Raw genomic sequence first — 15,196 nt, 5'->3', positions numbered from 1 at the left:
TTTAATTAAAACCAAGGTTAAATATGAGATGGTAAAAACCCAGCCATTTCAATTTCAATGTAAAATGCTACTTCTCAGATCAGAAAGTAGTAATTATATCAAACAAGGGGCTGTGCTTCTCCAGCAAGGAAAAAGATTAGAAGTAGTTCTAAGATTAAATGCCATGTAGTGTCTCTGTAGTGCTAATGCTAAAATGCCAAAATCCTTTTTCCTGTAAATCAGCTTTGTCATTAAACAAAGAGCAACTTCTTAATTGATTATGAGATGAGCACCCTGCAGTGCTTCAGAATAGGAGATGAGGACATCCCATACAGTGACAGTGGATGAGATGGCTTGAGGGCTGTGTTTAGGCACTTTACGTTGAAGCATATGACTGACTGAAACCACTAAGGCCTCTAGTTTCAAGAGTGTGGAATGATTGCCCAGGTCTGCCAGAGTGCATCTACCTATGGTGTCAACAGAGAAGTAGGTAAAGCCCCTGAACAGGAAGTGGTCTGAATTACTTTTCAAGGTGAGCTGAATTACTCTGCAGAGTGTAACTCTTGTAGAAAATACAGGGTGTGCCGTGGAAGGGGTTCTCAGTGGTTGACACTATGGGTCAGGTGTCCTCTGAAGGTATCCTCATACTTGTGCATGCTCTGGACCTTGGCCATGTTCTAAATAAACTCAGCATGTGACCATGGAGAAGCTGTCATGCTCTACAGCAAATCCCACACCATGGGGATGACAGGGAAATTGTAGAGGCTCAGCACAGACAGCATCTGTCCTGCAGCATAGAAAACAGCTCTTCACGAGTCACAGGACTCGGGCTGTTTGTTACCTCTCTAAAGCGTCCTTCACATCTCTGTTGTTCCCTCACTCAGTTCCTTGTTTTAAACTTAAGCCTGGGTAGCATCCAAGTAAGCCCAGCAGGGCAGGTAGCAGTGCTGAATGATACACCCTTGACTAGGTTTCTGTCAGACCTGAGCCACAAGCATTACATTGTGCCGCCTTCAAATGCTGCCTCTGGTCTACTTCCAGCATGGAACCACAAGAGTGCATGGAATAATCAGATCAGCTATGCTGGGCTCTCCCTTGGTGTTAAGGAGCAATGTATACATCTGATGTCGGATGTAAAGCAGGATGAAAGAAATAATAGGAGGCTGAGGCAGGTGAAGAAGGAAGGAACTTCAAGGAAGAAAGTAACCAAAGGTGGATTTATGAGGGGTGTAAGAGAAAGAAGTGTTGCGTTGCCTTGAATGGATGGTGTCACTTCATGTAACTTGAGGCTGGGAAGCAGAAATGCTGCCTTGGTAGATTTGTGACAGGAGTCGTCTGTGCTCAGGATCTCAAGCGTCTTGGTTTTGTTCCTTTCCTTTCAGATGCCCAATACATCACCTGCAAGATGCAGAACTGCAGTGAAGCCGCTCGCAGCAAACCCTTTCCAGGCTATATTGACCATAACTCCCTGATCGTCCAGGATGATTATGTCTTTGTTCAGGTGCAGAACACCCTCTTCTCTTATTTAGTCTATTTTATGCATTTTATAGTATATTTTATAGTATATTATTTTATATTCTATTATTTTCTCTTCCCTTCCTTTGCATGTGTGTGCATGTGTGCTAGCCCCTAACTAATCAGACAACGCTAGATCCATACAATAAAGGCACTGAGCGGATTGTAGCAGTTCATTACAATGCTAATAGTGTTCCTTTTACCTCTAGTATCTTGTCACTGTAGGATCATAGAGTTCCTGCCTGGAGCATCCACCATATGCGCTGGAGTGCTCTGTGCCACTCCCTGCAGACTCATCAGATTAGTGTTGTAACCCCCCAGCTTGAAGTGATGTGTCAGTCATCTGCTATCACAAGGGAGCAGACCAAAGCTTTTCTAAGCATGAGAGGGAAATAGAAAAGGAGGGAGGGAGTCAGGGGAAGAACCAAAGAAGAAGTAATCAGGCTTTATTGTTAAGCCTTAGTTGTGATTCTAGTGAAAAGGTGGAAGATGAGATGTACTCAGCCGAGCTGTGTTCCAGGTGAGGCCTGGTGAATAGATCTGAACTCCTGTGGGTTTCATTAGCCTGCCACCAGTGTCCATTTAATAACAGCTGACAGGACAAAAAATAACAACAGAATTGCAGGGAACATGGAGGTGAACTGGAATTCATTAGGACTAAACTGGTCTTCCAGAGAGTTTAGTTTCTGCCGTGCTTGGGGGTGGATGCAACAGAGAGGACAGATATTTTAAATTGGGTGAGTTGATTGTTAATTACCTTCAGTTAATGAACTCAGTCATAAACACCAGTCTAAGTCATCCACAAGTAAATCTGGGACATACATTCCAGAATAGCTTTTGTGCCTAGGGTGACTGAGGCATAAATGAAATGTTTATATGGTAAAGAAAACACGGCCATGAATCGCTGTTCAGGCATGCTCTCTAGTTTCAGAATGACTGTGTGTTTGTGGCTCAAGTGACAAAGGAGCTGGGGAATTTCTCTTAATATGTGAATTGATTCATTACTTCATCACTGATGCCTTGGTTTTGTGCTCTTCAAGACTGTTAATCTTCTCTGTTCTGACCTGATGTTATTACACACTGTAGAGAAGCCAACCCTTCTGCCTGATCTGAAATCAGTGCTGGGGAGATTGTCTACCTTTCTGAATAGCCCTTGTATTTTGATGCATTTCTCTTTCTGGCTATAAACTGTTGTATAGTGTTCCCAGTGCTGTCAAATTTCGGCTTTGTTACACCTCTGTGCTAGCTGCATGGTATAAGAAGGAGCATGTGAAGAAAGGCAGTCTCTTACAATGTTCCCCTTAATGCCCGATGGGACTTTGCACAACTTTATATGTTCCCGTTTGTAATGCAGTTTGAGAAGGTATCATGGAATATTTGTATTTGTAAAGCTCCTATTTTAATCCTTAAACTTCTTAACATTCTTAAACAGAAAGAAATATAATGGGTCAAAGAGATAGTACTTGCCAACTGTTAATAATTGACACTTACAGATATGAAATAATAATATTGTAATCCCTGGAAACAACCTTTTTGTTCCTAGTAGTCAGTGAATTCACTATTGGTTGGCAATTTAAAATGAGATTCTTGAAGTGGTTACATATATGTATATGAATATATCTGGCTTGCAAGGAACAGCTAAATAACATGCTGCGGCTGGTACTGGACCCTGCCTTATCCCAGACACATTCTTCAGAGGATTAATAGCCCTACACAAGACAGTAAAGGCTTGGAAGAATAGATGAACGCCTTGAGCACCCTGCCCCAGCCTTCCCTACCTTCCTTGATCTCCACCTAGCTTTTCTGCAACTAAGGCATTTGGAATGAGAATTAGTAGTCTCACAAACATGAGGATAAAGGAATGTGGGTTTATTTCTCCCACTACACTGTGTTTTCTTTACAAACTCACCCTCTCTCATAAAAAATGTTTCTGGCCTTCTTTCCCCTAACTTGCACAATTCCCTTAAAAATAGTTCAAGAGCTTTAGAATAGGAAATAATTCTTATTTTACTTAATCTAGTATGAATTTAGCCTCTGTGCATCTTGCATTTTAAAATTCTGCAGTGCATTTTAAAACACTTACTACTAAAGAAAGATCTTGATAAGCCCAGATATGAGGCAATTAAAGCAAAGTTCTGCATGGACGATCCCTTGGAATATTTGTTCTTCAGCATCTTTCATCCAAGGATTTCAAAGTACTTTACAAACATTGATTATGCTTCAGCAGCACTGGAAGCCGAATAACATTGGCTTTTTTTATTTCTATTTTTTACCCCTTTAATATGTGGTAGGAAATGAAACCCCACATTACTCTAACCCAGACTTTTCAAGGTATTGCCTTCAGTATTTAAGCACTTAAATAAATGGCCAGATTCACAGGAACACCAAATCAACTGAGCCTCTCCTGCCTTCAGGAGCTGTGAATACCTAGCTGATCTGGTAGCAGATACATGTGATGGGTTGTACAGGGCCACACAGGAGCCAAAGCTGGAGGCAGAAACAGAAATCAAGCATCAGGTCTGCCAATCTGCTGATCTAACCAACAGCCTACACAGCACCTCTGCAGATAGCAGACAGACTGTTTTGTAGTAAGTCAGACGAGAGCTGTGGTATCAGCAGGTGACATAATGGACCAAGTGAAGCCAGGACTTCACTTCCCTTTGACTTTCACATGAAATTCTGGCCTTTGTCTCTCTTTTCAGAAAATGGGATTCCTCTTGCTCTCTTTTTCAGCCACTGTCAGTTGGATCAATGTTTATTCATCAACAGTAATAGTGCTGTAGTTTTAAGCCACTGCCACCAACAGTGTGGTATTTCCCTTGACAGCTTTTGTTTGATATTTTCCCTGATAATAAAAAGACATTTAAAAAAATCCTGATGATAACTTTACTGCTTCTCTCATAGTTGACATCAGCAGGAAGACCACATTATTACGTTTCTTATAGGAGGAATGCATTTGCACAGATGAAGCTGCCAAAGTACTCCTTGCCCAAGGTATGTTGCTGTTGCTGGAATGCACATATGAACCTACAGATATTTTGATTGTACAGAAATCCTTGAATCTAACACAAATAACTGCAAGACGACATACAATGAGTGAAAACATAATTCATTCTTTAATAGGACATTTGTAAGCCAGAAAGGACTGAAAACGAAGTCAGCACTTTAGCTAGTCAAGGACATCAGCGTCAAATGTAGACAGATACCACAGCCCGTGTCAATTACCATTTCTTTATGGTTAGGTAATTAAGTTTTGTAGAGGAGTCTCTTCTTTTTTCTTTCTTCCCCTCCACCCCCCCACCCCCCGTTTCTTTTGGTCTTAAAATTTGCTTCTCCGGTCCCTATTCTGTGTGGGTTGCTTTTTGTGCTTTGCCTCATTAGCAGATTTTAATGGGAATGAAGCAGAGATGTCTTTGTGTGTCTGCTCCATATCTTCCCTAATTAAGAAAAATGGTGAATTAACGTTGGAGTTTGAAAGGCTGTTGCTGTCTTCTGGAGCTGAATTTTTTAAAAGATCTATATAAAATGTTAGCTCAATTTTGAAGAAATAGCCACTTAGCATCTGGGCTTCTTAACAAAGACTTTTTTTTTTTTTTGAGACCTTTTCATTCTTGATATAGTCTGGCTTAAATGAAATTTAAGCTCAAAGGTAGCAAATGATCTTGAGGATTCTATGTGAGGTCTAACATCTGGAGAAAAATGCATTCTCAGAAATTAAGCAAGGATTGTCAAAAGGAAAAAAGGAAAGTGCAAGGTCAGCCTGTTCCTAGAAGTTGAAAATACACCAGATTTTGTAGGTAAAAATATTTAAAGGGGTACTTGGCTAATATCACAGCTGGCTGTCTTTGATTCCTCAACCCAACTGACCTGTTTATATTGGATTGACTGAGTGACCTTCATCATATAATCAGACTGCAGCTCAAACCCAGGCCTTCAGGGCCATGCTTAACCTACTCTGCCCTTGTACCCTTTGCTTTTGTTTACATCACCCAAAACCCCTACCAGAAGCCATGATATCTTCTTGGCTCTGACACAGGAGACCTGTGGTCTGCCCCAAAATCTTCAGTTGCATTTAGAGATAGGTTGGTTTGAAACTTCCTGTCCAAGCAGGAAGGAATTATTCTGTCAATTCAAGTCAAATTTAAACAGGTGTTATTTGAAGCAGCCCTTAGCAAAGAAGTTGCATTTTTAGCATGATTATTGTAACACCCAAATCAAAATCGTAGTTTACAGCTGATTCAGACCATCTGTAGAGAGACTGCTTGCTTTGAACCAGTAGTGTCCTTTAGCCTGCACTTATTTTTCCAAATGTCCACCTTCTCAGAGATCTCTGGGGAGCCAAGGAAAATGCACTGCAATTAAATTGCAATGTGTTCTCAGGGAATGGGAATTGAAGTAATAAATTTGTGTTATTTGACCCAAAGAGAAAGGCAGATATTTAAGGAGATAAGACACTTCATCACAGTCTCGGAATATCTTCAAAGACTGAAGAACTACATTTGGCTTGGAAGGAGCTACAGTGGAGTTGTGGCTGTCGAGGAGGCTGCTATCAAAGCAGCTTTTATTAAAAATGCACAAAGTGTTATACTATTCAAGGAAGTGAAACAAACAGCTTCTTTTATGCCTAAATTCTCTTTTATCTCCTTCAGCTAAGAAAGTGGGGCCAAATATGGTAAAATTCTGGAACTGGAGGTGGAAGTATCAAGCTTTTTGCCTCTGCATGTCACTCTTCCTAAACCGGAGGGGTGTCACGGCAGGCAGCTTTGGCAGGTGATACTGCTGCTCAGGCAGAAATGGCCTATAGGAAACAAAAACGAAAATATTCTTGTTGTCATTGATAGCCTGGTAGCCAGTTTGATTAAAAGCTGCAGGGAACTTGCAAGCCTCTCCCATACAAGAAGATGTCTGCATACAGGTTGTGTTAACTCTGTAAATGGTCTTTATTGAGACCTGTTAATTTCTGCAGTGATTTGTGGGTTGGTATTGCTTATTCTGTACCACAGCATGGGCTCTGTCATAGGTTCTGTGATGTCACTCATGATAACCACTTTAAATGTACACACAGAGTTCATTCACTCCATTTTAGACCAATGCACTGGGCAGACATCTGTGAATAGTGAAGCAAGCCAAGCAATTTCTCTTTAAAAAAGACCTGTCCTTAACTGGTGCTGGGCTGAATACTGATGGGATGGGTGTGTGTGGTACTTCTATTTTAAATTCATCACCTTCTTTCAACTTCAGGATGCACATCTTGATGGAAGAAGCAATAACCAGAAAAAAAAAAATCTTTAAATACAGACCTTAAAAAGAGCTGACAGTCCCAGTAATTGGCAGGATAAAACAGGCATTACACATCCCTGCTATTTAACTTGCTAGGAAGAAAAGTTCCCTGACCAAGTGCAAAAAGGTCAATTGAAGCATGTTTAGTAATTCACAAAGCCTTGGCCTTTAGTCATTTGAGTAGACACCTGATCAAGCCCGTTCACAGCATCGTGCTCTTTTGTCTTTGGAAAGGCAAGAGGGACAGATAGTAGAACTGCATATTAATGTACTTCCACTATGTGCTGGAACAGAGAGAGGAAAGCTCAGGCTCTCGGTAGGCAGATGCTTGGGTAGCCCCTGGAGATGACAGCTGCTGTTCGAGAAAGATGTCTTGCTTCTCTTTCCTGTCCTCTTCCCTTTCTGTAGGGAGGTGAAATGAACATCTATTGTAGTAATGGAGGATGCAGCTAAACTCTTGCTCCATATCAAGATGAAAGCTGTCTTTTTGTATTATTCCTCTCCCCAGAAAAGCAAACCCCATCCTGAAAAAAATAAAATAGAAGTGAATATCATATGCTGATTAATTTTAATTTTCCCAATGTGGAAACCAAAAAATTCCTGATGTTGGTCAAAGACCTGTTTGATGCTCATATACTAATCCCTTTCTATCAAAACATTGCATTGTTACTGCATCTATTGGACAAGGTCATATTAAAAGGAAAAGTTAATTGATCCCCAAAGGCAAACATCTGGAATGATATTTTTTTTTTTTTTACTTTCTGCACTGTGTGTATTATGCCAGTTCTGTCTCAGTCTCTGCTTCTCCAGGCCTAAATTCCTCCAGCCTTAGTGGGATCTTCTTTAAACTTGGATCTTACAGGATGACCTGATAAAAATTCAGGAAGCATATAGTGAATAAATTATTTGCTTCTTAAGCATTCATGAAATTGCCTTTGGTTTTCGCTGGTGTTGCTCAAAATATCTTTTTACCTTTCTCCCTCAGTTATTATAAAACTATTGATTTTAAATGGTAAGGTAATGAAACTGTACATTCACCAGACAAAACAATTTTACTTATAACCTCTTTCTATGTTTAAGTAGAAAGGCCTGCATTGTGTATATGCACATACCCAAAAGTTTAAACTTGAGATTAGAGCTGTGCTAGCCAATGTGGCCTGAAGCACATTGGGAACACCTACTTATTTAGGTGTACCAGCAGACTGACTAGGGTGACAGTCTGAAAGAAGGAGCCTCTAACAGCTGTGACAGTAACTTCTACTAGCACAGCTGGAGCTAAAGGAGGATATCTATTCACAGACACAATTATTAGAAGGCAGTGGGACTTCTATTGCCTTTCCTATTGCCTCACAAAACCAGCCCATCTTCTGGGATACATTTTCTCCAGCACAAAGAAGCAAGTAAATCAAGTGAATATTCATCCACTCAGTACTCAGATCTGGGTCTGGATGAGCAAAAAACTGTTCTGAATCTTAACTTCATGGTGAATCCACTTCCAAATTTATAGAGCAGATTTCTTCATTATATTATTTTTCATCTTTACGTTACAAGGTTTCATCTGGAAGTATCAATTGCCCCTACAAAACCATGAGAAAGTGAATTGTCAAAGACTATTACTAACAGAATGAATAAGTAGCATCAGCTTCCAAAAAGTATGTTTTCTGATAAATTTCCCAGTTTTGCATATAGAAAGCCCTGGCTGATATTCATGGAAGCAGAATAACTTTAGGATATCTGCCCCAAACAGATGGAAGAGCTGAATCTTCGGGGAATCACCCGGTGCGTTTCTTTTCCTACCTCCACAAATTTTTATGACACCAAAGAACTAAGGGTGCCTGTGCTGGGCAGATAGAGCCTGGGAATATTTTTATAGCAATCTCTCTCTTGGTGGCTTTTTCCACTGGGTAATAACTTCTCCAGGCATTGAAAGAGGGACTCAGGTTTAATAGTTTCTGGTTTTTCTTTAATTACACAATCTTTTCATTGTTTCCTGCCTGCTGTAACACACAGAACAGAATAAAACAAAACCTCACTCATAACACTAGTGATCTAACTATAATTTTCCTCTTTACATCTAGTGAGGATTAGGGTTGTCTTTCTGTTATATTTCTCAGGGGGGTGTTTACCACAGTGGTCCAGGGCCTTGGCTTCTAGTTGACACTGTCATTAGAAATAATAAATAACAGCAGCACTGGCTGCAGATATTAACCCATTAGATCTGCCTTGTATCAATTCCCAAGCATACTTGGCTTCTGAATGCTAGGCAAGAAGCAGACAGACGCTGCATTTTTTTCTTAAAAAAAAGAGTCCATATTTTTGATATCTGTGATTCCATGATCACAAGTAGAATCACTCAGGTGCCAAAAAAAAATCAACCAACCCAACCCAAAACAAAACAAACAAACAACAGCAACAACAACAAAAAACCAAAATAAACAAACTCTCTTCCCCTCCACAAATGTACTCATTAAAATGAAAGTGTTGGGGGAGGGGGAAGTGCTGCTGTATAACACTGTACTGGCAATGTAAATGTTCAATTAACACCTCATCAGTTAATTACCACTTTGGAAATTGGCAGAAGAGAGCTGGTGTAAAATATTCCTGCATGGAATTATCCACTTACAGGAGTATTGTCTACAGTTTCTGATTAAACTCCAGCCTGAATATGTCCCTCGCTTCTCCACAATTACTTTGGTGCCCTTGGAAATGACAGAGTGGAGCTCTCTCTAGTAACCTTCCTCTCTCTTCTTTCCCCAGGACATGCATGTTATCAGCACAGATGAGAATCAGGTGTTTGCAGCTGTTCAAGAGTGGAACCAGAACGACACGTACAACCTGTATATCTCCGACACCCGAGGGGTGTACTTCACCCTGGCCTTGGAAAATGTCAAGAGTAGTCAAGGGCTGGAGGGGAATGTAATGATTGACCTCTATGAGGTATGTCATGACTCGAAACACCTCATTCCTATCTCAGGAGGTCACATGATGCCAGTACCTTTTCCTTCTTGCACATCAGTCTTGTTATACACATGTGAACAGCATGTGACTAATCACATAGTTTTACCTTCCTTTTACTTAAGGGCCTCAGTGCTGAGTTTCAAGGTCAGGTTTTACACAGGTGTTGAATATAGGCCCAGCCTAATACTTTTAACAGATTCACTGGTGTACTCTCCAGTAGGTTCTCAGGTGAGGAGGAGATCACAGCTCTTTCATGCATAGGAAGATATGCATTGGAATATGTAGTGAAATAGTTCATTCAGTCCCTAAGAGGAACTCTTTAAGTTTCTCAACCAAAATCCTGCTGACCCACATTGGTCCTGCCTATGGCTCTGAAAGCTCCCAACACTCTGAATAGCATCCTTCTGCAATTTTTATTGCATTTCTGACAGCCTAATCTGTTGTTTTAGAAGTAAGGAGAAACAGCAGTTCTCAGCTATCTTTGTCACCTTCCTCAGTTTGGGCTATTCTGGGAACTGAAGTGATTTTTAGATACACCCTCTTGGACTCTCCCATGAGCACTACTCTGCCTCACCTTGATGTCCCTTTTACCTTTGAGCCTTTTCCTGACAAGTACATTATGCCTAAGATCACCTGTAAGAAGGCCAATTTACATTGTCTTCTGTGACAACTGATCCTAAGAATAGGACTTTTAATGTGTCCTTGTACTTCTCTTGCTCTGCTGCCTGTTTTACTTCTGAAGACAAAACTCAGCTAAGTAGCAATTCAGTCCTCAACTGTTGTTTTGACGGTCAGCTTCTCTTGTCAGGTCTCCTCCAGGGGATTTTCTGACCATTTAGAATAAATGCCATGAACTAGATCTGAGTTCCTTTGAAACTGAAGATGTTTCCCATATTTCCCCAACACCACCTGAATGTTAGCTTTGCTGTATAGTTTGCCTTCAGCTGCCCTTTACTTGGAAATCACCATGAATTGTCCAGACAGCCCAACTGTTGAACATAAATGCAGATGAACTGTAGGAGGATGGGCACTGACATTTGAGTCATTTGGTGATTTTAACGGTTAATCTCTCTGCAACACTGGCAGTCCATGGAAAGACTGTTGCCTCTTATTACTGTCAGCTCGAGAAGCGGTTTCACTGCATTATGTAAAGGTGTCCTACCTCCCAGGGGGAAAGGAAAGCCTTTGTTTTGTTTTATTAAGCTGACACCACACAGTAACCTAGATTGAAATTGATGGAATCAGACTTATAGCATCATATCTGCTGATTAACTGGATAGCAAGAATATTGGCTGACACTGAACCTGGCACAAACCTTCCTTTCAATTTGATGTTCTAGCTGGAAGGGAACAGAAAGGTGTTCAGCATGATTCTCCCAGTAGGGTTGTGGCAAATGATGAATGCTATAGGGGTAAATGGAGATGAAGATGAGAGAAGAAAAAAATTCATAGATGAATTAAAAGGAAGTGGAGCCCTTCTGTGGTGACAGTGGTGTATTATATTATTATATACATAAGCAAGATTATCTGAGAAGATGCCAGAGAAAGACCTGTTAAATGTGCATGTGTCTGTATGCATGTTTGTCAGGCGTTAGAAGTAAGTTCATATGGTTGCGTTGTAGTGAATGTGTTTGTGTGTGTAGATTCCTAAATCGATTCAACATCAGGGATAAATCTGCTCAGTGCTGGTCAATGGGGAATTGCATTGGGTATGAAGAGAAAATAGAAGTTCTTTCATGATGCCTCATCATGTTCTTCCTTCTCCTATAAGTTATCAGGAGATTTTCACTTGGAGGTTGTTATTTCAGTGTGTGGGCTCTTCTATTACTGGACCTTGTAGAGGATGAGGACATGACTCCTCACTCACAGAGGGTCACTTCTACGTTGGACAGAGCAGGGTGTAAGAATAGCTCTTCTCTCCACCACTTTTCAGTGTCACTTCATCAGCAGCACACTGGACTCACATTCAGTGGGTCTGCAGTCACAAAGGGGCTGTCCTAGAGACCATCTCCTAGAGCAAAAGAAGAGCAAGAATCACTGGCCATTGGGTCTGAGCACCCTTTGTAGTTCCTGCACCTCTCCAATTATGTGGTATTGCTCTGCTTGGCTCTGTAGTTGGATTGGCCTGCAGAAAGGCAATCCTGCATGTTGGAATCCATGCCTGAAGTGATAACGAACTGTGAGGAGATGTGTCTATAGCTATGATATATATGCCTATCACTCTGGGACTTTTTTTTTTTTAGCAGTATACCTCTTGGATGGGAAATACGTGCTTGTTGTATGAAGTTGGTGATGGGGAGGGAAGAATGTGTTTTATGTGTTCAAGTGTCTTCTATGAGTCTTTCACTAAAACTGCAGTCAGCATTTGTATCTGCACACAATGAATTCATGGTGGTGAGGATTGTCTACAAAGCCTGTGTGGGAGCTGATGGAGAGTTTTTCTCTCTGAACACCATGGTCATGCACTTACCTGCACGAGCCTTTCTCTCTTACGATTGTGTGAACAGCAGGGATGAACATACCATTGTGTGTGTTACGGTTGTGTATATGCAATAGGTGTAGCTCTCCCTGAGAGCACAGAAACATTTATAGTGTGTGTGGTCTTTTTTTAATATAAAGCTGTCCAAGACTGACAGTATAACTTACACTTTGCTTTTTCTGGAAAGGATTCTGAGTCCCAGCCTGTGACTAGAATCATAAGAAGAAAAATTCACAGGATATCAGAACACATTTATCACCTGATACATAAAATGCTCTTTAATCATTTATAGCCAGCGTTTCATAGGGACTATATAATATAACTATTTCAGGACAACAGCAAAACAAGCTACAAATAGAGCTATAGGCTTTGACCTCTGGTAGTAAAGGCAGAACTATGCTATTTTTCCATCTCTGCCTATTCATGCAGTATCACTGGGAGACAGAGTACCGTTGTCTTATCAGGGTGCCTTTCTACTACAACAAAGACATCCTCAATACTTTGTTGGGTGGTACCAAGCAATTCAGCTAGGACATTGGAAATATTAGCTTTTTATGCTTATATCAACCATGAATTCATTACCTACTTTAATTTAAAGACTATTGCCCATTATAGCAAGTCATGTCTAAGCCTTTGTGTAACTTCAAATGAAATTCAGTGCCATTGCTCAAGGAGGAAGGTGTTATTGAGAATGAGTAAGCACACCATTGTACTGTACCAATGTACTGAACACTAGTAGTCCCACAGCATGTGACTAAAAATGCAGTAAGGTCCTACTCACTGGGAGTTGTAGCATCCAAATCCAGCCACATAATTACATCAGTTGAGCTGGAACAAACTGTGAATCTGCTGTGTAACCATTTGCCATGTGATGCCATTTAAGTAATAAGCTCTATGAATAAAAAGTCTTGATGAATGATTCTGTGTACTAGTTCTGCATCATAAGAAGTGATGGGGTGGATGACTGAACAGACTTGGTGGAAACCAAAAAGTTTCTCACTTGCCCTCTCCTTCTCCCGATTTCACTTCCCTTTTTATTGCAGCACTCATTGCAGCATGACAGCCTAACAAATTCATTCGCAAGCTGCAGCAGCTATTGGGCTATTGATTTTCAGTGTGCTGAGAAGATGGGAACATTCTGCAGTGTGAGTTGTGGTTTGCGGTCGACTTTTTTTCTCCTCACGAAGCCACTTTTGGGCTTGGTTCCAATGCAAGTCAGTTAGCATCACATCTTTACAAAATCCTCCTGCAGGTCTATGGAGTAAAGCTGTTGGGTAAAACATCAGGAAAAATAAAAGGATGAGAATCTCACTGCTAGCTCTATAACTAGCATTCTGATGGCTTTGCCTGAGTCACCAGTGCTTTGATTTCCTCAAAATGCAAAACAATAATAAAAATATCTCGGTGCCCCAGGTTATCCTGTTGAAACACTGATAATTGTGAAACACATTGGGATCCTTCGATGAGATGTCTTAAGCGGGCCGTATGAGAATAGAAGCACTGAACTGCAAGTTTATGTGTGTGTTGCCATTTTCTTTGCAAGGCGAAAACTGCAGCTGTTTCCTGCTACTGCAGTGCAAGAGACAAATAATTGCCCTGTACGTATTTAATCTTTCTGGGGGAAGGATGCCTACACAGTTGAGGGATTGTCACCTTACAGATAATGAGATTAGCATCTTACCATGTTCCCGTGTTGATACTAAAATATAAGCTTTCTTTTCCATTTTGTCACCTTTCCACCCGTGATGGTCTTATCTTGTCCCCAGCACCTCAGTTTGCCTTCCTTTGCTTCTCCTTGGCAATTTTTGCCCTGACATCTGCCACACTGACACAGCCACCAGGTCCCTGTTGGGTGTGACAGGGCAGGAGAGACACACGCACAGAACCTGCATCGGCTTGATCTATTTTTCAGCCATGTCAATTTTTCCTAGGTAGCAGGGATAAAAGGAATGTTCTTGGCTAATAAGAAGATTGACAACCAAGTGAAAACTTTCATCACCTACAATAAAGGGAGAGACTGGAGTTTGTTGCAGGCTCCGGACACTGATCTGAGAGGAAACCCCATTCACTGTCTCCTAGTAAGTACCTGGGGGGGGACTTGGGAGGGTGGTAACATTCCAGAACAATCTTTTTCTACCAAGTAACACAAGAAGAAGAGGGCAACTCCTCTCTCCATGCAGCGTATCTTATGTAGAGAATACTGCATATTTAAAGTGCAGTACCTCAGTCTTGGGCTGCCAGGTGGCATTGCAAGAGCTGGCATTGTAATTGAGCTTAATTTAATTTCTGGAACAAAAAAACCCATCGTAGATCAGCTTCCTTCTGCACAGCTGGTGGTCTACCCTTAAACAGCAGGTGAAGCTGGATGCCGTTTCTGCGCAGTTGATTCTCTGGACACTAGATGGGAGGAGTGAGCTGCTGTAGCTCAGAAACTGTCAGGGACCTAATAACTTGAGACACAGGCTCAAAGAAAAGGAGAACTCGATTTCTTTCAGGCCGCTCTGTTGGCAGTATTAATATTTATCATTTGCTCTTTGAGAATCGACACATTCATCCAAATATATGTATAGCTATATGTTGGTGTATATTGTATCTGTCTCTGCACTTATTGATATAGATCATCATATAGATAAGTCTTTAATCATCATTATATGCAAATGGTTTCCAAGAGTGAAAGTGAAATATAAGCAGTGTGAATAGAATTGGAGACCTCTGTCAAATTAGAATGCTCAGACTGACCTCAGCATGTTTTTCAGCTGATGTAATCTGTACACAGTGGTGGAATAATACTCAGAACCCCAGCCTTTGGGATTCTCAATAGCTTTTATATTACACAGATTCTAACATGGTTCCAGGCAGAATCAGGGGCACTACTTACACAGCTCTTCCTCCTGCTGTCCTGTACCTGCATGTTATTTTCCATTTGAAAAAAAAAAAAAAAAATCTCATTTTGAGAATGTAAGTTACAATCCGAATCAGCCTTACA

General features: G+C 40.9%; 1 protein-coding gene across 2 annotated transcripts in view; it reads left to right on the top strand.

Annotated features, from left to right (window-relative positions):
• The window catches only part of LOC142063605 (VPS10 domain-containing receptor SorCS1-like), a 307,796-nt gene that overhangs the window by 228,085 nt on the left and 64,515 nt on the right, over positions 1 to 15,196 (top strand). For both annotated transcript variants that reach the window (XM_075107526.1, XM_075107524.1), the window contains exons 7-10: positions 1,362 to 1,480; positions 4,399 to 4,488; positions 9,532 to 9,711; positions 14,142 to 14,288. In XM_075107526.1, the coding sequence (XP_074963627.1) occupies positions 1,362 to 1,480; positions 4,399 to 4,488; positions 9,532 to 9,711; positions 14,142 to 14,288 (536 nt within the window). The remainder of the gene's footprint in view (positions 1 to 1,361; positions 1,481 to 4,398; positions 4,489 to 9,531; positions 9,712 to 14,141; positions 14,289 to 15,196) is intronic.

This window comes from Phalacrocorax aristotelis, chromosome 12 (genome assembly GCF_949628215.1).
Source record: "Phalacrocorax aristotelis chromosome 12, bGulAri2.1, whole genome shotgun sequence".
Classification (NCBI taxonomy): domain Eukaryota; kingdom Metazoa; phylum Chordata; class Aves; order Suliformes; family Phalacrocoracidae; genus Phalacrocorax; species Phalacrocorax aristotelis.
The sequence above is the reverse complement of the archived record's forward strand: the minus strand, read 5'-3'. Positions and strand labels throughout refer to the sequence as shown.